At 28.3% G+C, this 4,572-nt stretch overlaps 1 protein-coding gene across 1 annotated transcript in view; it reads right to left on the bottom strand.

Annotated features, from left to right (window-relative positions):
* Nucleotides 1–4,572, bottom strand: part of LOC111089601 (BICD family-like cargo adapter 1) — a gene marked incomplete at its 3' end in the record, with an annotated part of 39,926 nt that overhangs the window by 13,532 nt on the left and 21,822 nt on the right. The window contains exon 4 of the mRNA XM_022402413.1: nt 1,192–1,380. Coding sequence (XP_022258121.1) covers nt 1,192–1,380 — 189 coding nt within the window. The remainder of the gene's footprint in view (nt 1–1,191; nt 1,381–4,572) is intronic.

Here is a 4,572-nt window from a genome sequence, read left to right as displayed (position 1 = left end):
AGTTGTTCGGGTTTTTTCATCTAAAAAAATGAAATTAATTTCTTGACGACCTAATATTAGAACTAAAACTAGAACATTTTGTAAGTCTCAAATGTGAAGAATTATTTTTGGTCACTTTATTATATATATATAATGTATATTGGACAATAAAGTTAGTTAGAAAAACTTTTACCCTCAAGATGAGAAATCAGTTTTTGTACAAGTGCCATTGAAGCTGAAATAGCAAAACATATGTTAAAATTTTAAAAAATCAAGTTTTATGAAGTGTAAGGTTAATTTTTTCTAATTTTAGTGTGAAAAATGTGTACATCCTTCCAGCATGCTCAATACCTTTCTGAAAAACAACAGCAGTTGTAGTATATTGGTTAAAAAAAAAATATATAATCTATGCAAAGAGCATGAAACTTTGTAGCACAATGATATAGAAGGTCAGAAAATGCAAAAAAAATAATTAAAAATAAATATATATATACATATATATTAGTTACCAACAATGCATAATATGTGATTTTTATTTCTAGTTAAGGTATTCAATATGAAAAGTGTGTGTCTTTGATTTGATGTACATGCTTTGTGAGTGTAACATAACTGCAGCTTTTACAAAAATGCCAATACCAAAACGGTTCCTTTGAGGTAACCGAAATTACATAAATTCTTTCCTCAACTGTGATTATTTACAGTGCTTTTATATATCTAACAGCATTGGAGAATGTTACACATCCTCACTGTCTCAATACCATTTACTGAACACCTTTCTACTATACTAATATCATGTGTCAAAATATGCAGTCTCTTTTGTGTGTAAAGTATTAATCTAAGTTCATGGTTTTAATCTGAAATTTGACTCTTGTGAAAATATAAAATTTGATCTGTTGTGTAAATACAAGAGTCAACATAAAAATTTACATATCATCAATATATGGATACTTCTCTTTGTGAGCAAGTACTCCAAATGAAGTGACCCCAAACAAGAATACACAAGAATAGCTGAAATTAAACCTATTTATATTAGCCTAAATCCAAAGATATTTTCAATGTATACATATAAATCTTTCAAACTAATATTGTTACAGTAACATTTTGTATGGCTAAAATTATGTGTAACTTACTTTGAGAGATTTTCACAACTTTTTGTTTCTTATTGCTGGTGCAAGTTTTTCAGATGAAGTTCTCAAAAATGCTACATCTCACCTTATCTATGAATAATTTGTGAAGTTCAGCCTGCAATTTGTGAAATTCTTCTCCTGCTGTCTCATTTAACAGAGTTTGCTGCATCTGCTCTTGGGTTTCTTTAAGCTGTTCTTCCAACAGGATTACTTTTTCTTTAAATCCATCCTCATGATGATAAATCTCCAAATAATTCTTTTCCAGCAGTTCATTCTTAATGGACAAAAATAAATAGATGAAGATCAAAAGATATTTTCTTTTGTTTTTGTTTGAGCTAGGATAATACTGTGATTAAAAATAAATAAATATATATATATATATTAATTTCCATAATATGATTTTTTTATTTCTAGTTAAAATATTCAATATGAAAAGTGTGTGCGTTTGATTCGATGTACATGCTTTGTGAGTGTAATATAACTGCAGCTTTTATAAATAATAATACTCCTTAAAAGTTTAACAATACATCCTTGTACATTGAACACAGTTAATTATTATTTATTTAATATAAAAAACAAAAGCATTTCAACATAATCTTTAGTTGTTTTACTTTTTCAGTCCAAATCATTACAAAGCAGATATTTATCAATATCAATGAAATTTTAAGCTGAGACCTAAAGATCAATGAAGGTATTCTAGCATAAAATGTGACATAAACATGTCTTAACTTGTTATAAAAGTCTTTATACCATATTAACCTATATGCACATTCCTATGCTTCACTTCTGTCTATGATTTATGCAAAGTAGGCCTGTAAAAAGGAACCAGATAAATGTTTGCAAGCATCACAGTGAGCCACTGTATAAAATCATTTTTTTTCTAAACGATCCTTTTTCTAAAAAAAAAAAGATTAAATTGTGGTTTCACAAATGAAAATATATAGTTAAATATATAAATGATTTATATCTGGCAAATAATAAATGTGAATTTCTGTATTCACCTGAAAAATTTCCATGAAAAAATTCACTACTTCATAACAGACATTTTAACAAGCGAGTTCTAATAATGAAGTATAAATTATTCCCACACATCAGAAATGCTGCAAAATTATATATATCCACAGATCTTTATTTGATACTTATGGTAATATCATGAATACAGTTTCAAAATTTGTGCAGAAATGTTTCTGTTTAAAAATGTAGATTCAACTTCAAATTAACAGGTCTTTTTGGTCTGTTTTGAGTAAAAATAAAGAAGGTATGGATGAGAACAAAAATAAAGGTTTTTTATAGGTTTTAAAGGCTTCACTGGAAGGCATGTGTTTGTATTATCACTATACAATATTTATTACTTATCTGATTAGCTTTTGAATCAGAAATTAAATTTATTATTAGATATACAAAACTGTTTAGTTTAAGAGTTATTGTTTAGTCTATTTAATGATTTAATATTTAATGATTACTTATTTTTCATAACAAGAGTGTTAAAGTTAATTATTTTAAAAGCAATAGTTATGACAAGTTTCATTAAGTAACTCTGTATGAGTCATATATTGTGTATGTTGTTTGATTGTTGTACTAGGCTTTTGTAATATTGTTGACATCATTTTACTCAAAGCTTCTAAATCTTTTTTGTTATGTGAATATTGTTGTGATTAGAGGGCTAAATATTTCCAGATTTTTCTGTCTGTGCTACAAATACATGCAGGTACAGAGAGGAAGGAAGGAAACTAGTGAAAAGAAGTTAGTGAATGTGAAAGAAAAAGTGTGTGAGTTTTGCTGTAACAGGCAATTTCTAAACTGAGTTTCACAGTTTGTATTGTAATAACAGAGATAGAGGAGAATAATTTGTCTTGTCAAAGGGTGTTCTAAATTAATTGAACTTGTCTGTATGGACTTTGACAAAAAGGAGACAATTATTTAAAACTCTAGATACAACTGTGGTAACCAACAGTTATAGTGGTAATTTTGAAGCGAGTTTCACAGCTTGTATTGTAACAACACAGATAGAGAAGAATATTTCATTTTGTCAATTGGGTACTAAAGTAATTGAACCATCCTGTGTGGACTTTTGATGTAAAAGATAATTATTTAAAGCTCTATATACAACTGTGGTAACCCACAGGGTAAAGTAAGTGAATTTGTCACTAATTATATTGCGATAACAGAGTAGAGGAGAATAATTTTTCTTGTCAAAGGGTGTTCTAAATTAATTGAACTTACCAGTGTGGACTTTGATGAAAAATAGACAATTATTTAAAGTTCTGGATACAACTGTGATAATCAATAATGTAAAAAAAAATTTTTTACATATGTTTGACTTATTTTGAATATATATATATATTATTTTAAAACAAGTGGATTGTGTGCTGTCCATTTATTGTTGACATTTATTGCCAACAAGTCACAGACACCTACTATAAAGAATCCAGCCCTATACAAAAAACCTGACATTTATCAAAATATTTAGATATGAATTATAAATCAATTATTTAACAAATATACATGATAAAAGTGGATATCTATTTGACTTGAATAATTTTACTTACACACAGAAAGGTGTAATTTAATGTCTCAATGGTAGCACATGTACATATACTAGGGATCCAAGGTATTCAAAGTGTGTATACATGCATACATTGATAAAAGTGAAACAAGTTATTGTTACATAATGTTAGATATTGGTCCTACGCTTTAATAAGTACATCAGCTTGGATGTGTATGTATGTTTAAGGAATGATCTACTGTGTGATGCCTTCATAAATGCAAATATATGGTGTTATATTTTCATTTTGATTCTTCTTCCTATAGCAATGTCAGTTAATTTTTTGTGCTGGAAATAACAATATATAGATGTACAAAGTTTTCTTTTTCCAGGGGGAGAGGGAAGGTGTAACTGATAAGTGAAAAGTTATCAAACCTACATATTATATATTTTACTAGTGGGAGGCCTACACACTCAGTGCCTATAACCAAGTCCACAAAACTGTTGTCAGATTTCATTTTTCTATATTATTAAGTTATGTGTAGCATGGATTTGGTAAACTTATTGTTCATTTAAATTTTTTTGAAATAAAATCATAAGTTTAAAAAAAATGCAATCACAGAATTTTGACAATCAAATAAATAAGGAATAAACAGTTCAATTAATAGTGCCATGTGTTAGTTAATTTTAACACACCCCTTAGGAGCCAAAAGGTGACTGTACACTACAATTTGTTGAATATTAAAAGTAAGTTCATTCTGGAAACTCCCAAATAGGGTGGTTTTGGATGTATCTTTTTGAGACAAGTCTTCGTTTGTTAAATGATGAATTTTTAAGTGAAATACAGCATAATCAAGTCTCCATACTAGCTAGTACAAAGATCTACCCACTCACCGGGAGTATATTCAATGTATATCAATAAAGCCACATTCTCAGCATCATTAATTAGGCAATTGCCAACCTTTTATGCTTCTGCTATCA

The sequence above is a fragment of the Limulus polyphemus genome, unplaced genomic scaffold (genome assembly GCF_000517525.1).
Source record: "Limulus polyphemus unplaced genomic scaffold, Limulus_polyphemus-2.1.2 Scaffold6744, whole genome shotgun sequence".
NCBI lineage: Eukaryota > Metazoa > Arthropoda > Merostomata > Xiphosura > Limulidae > Limulus > Limulus polyphemus.
The sequence above is the reverse complement of the archived record's forward strand: the minus strand, read 5'-3'. Positions and strand labels throughout refer to the sequence as shown.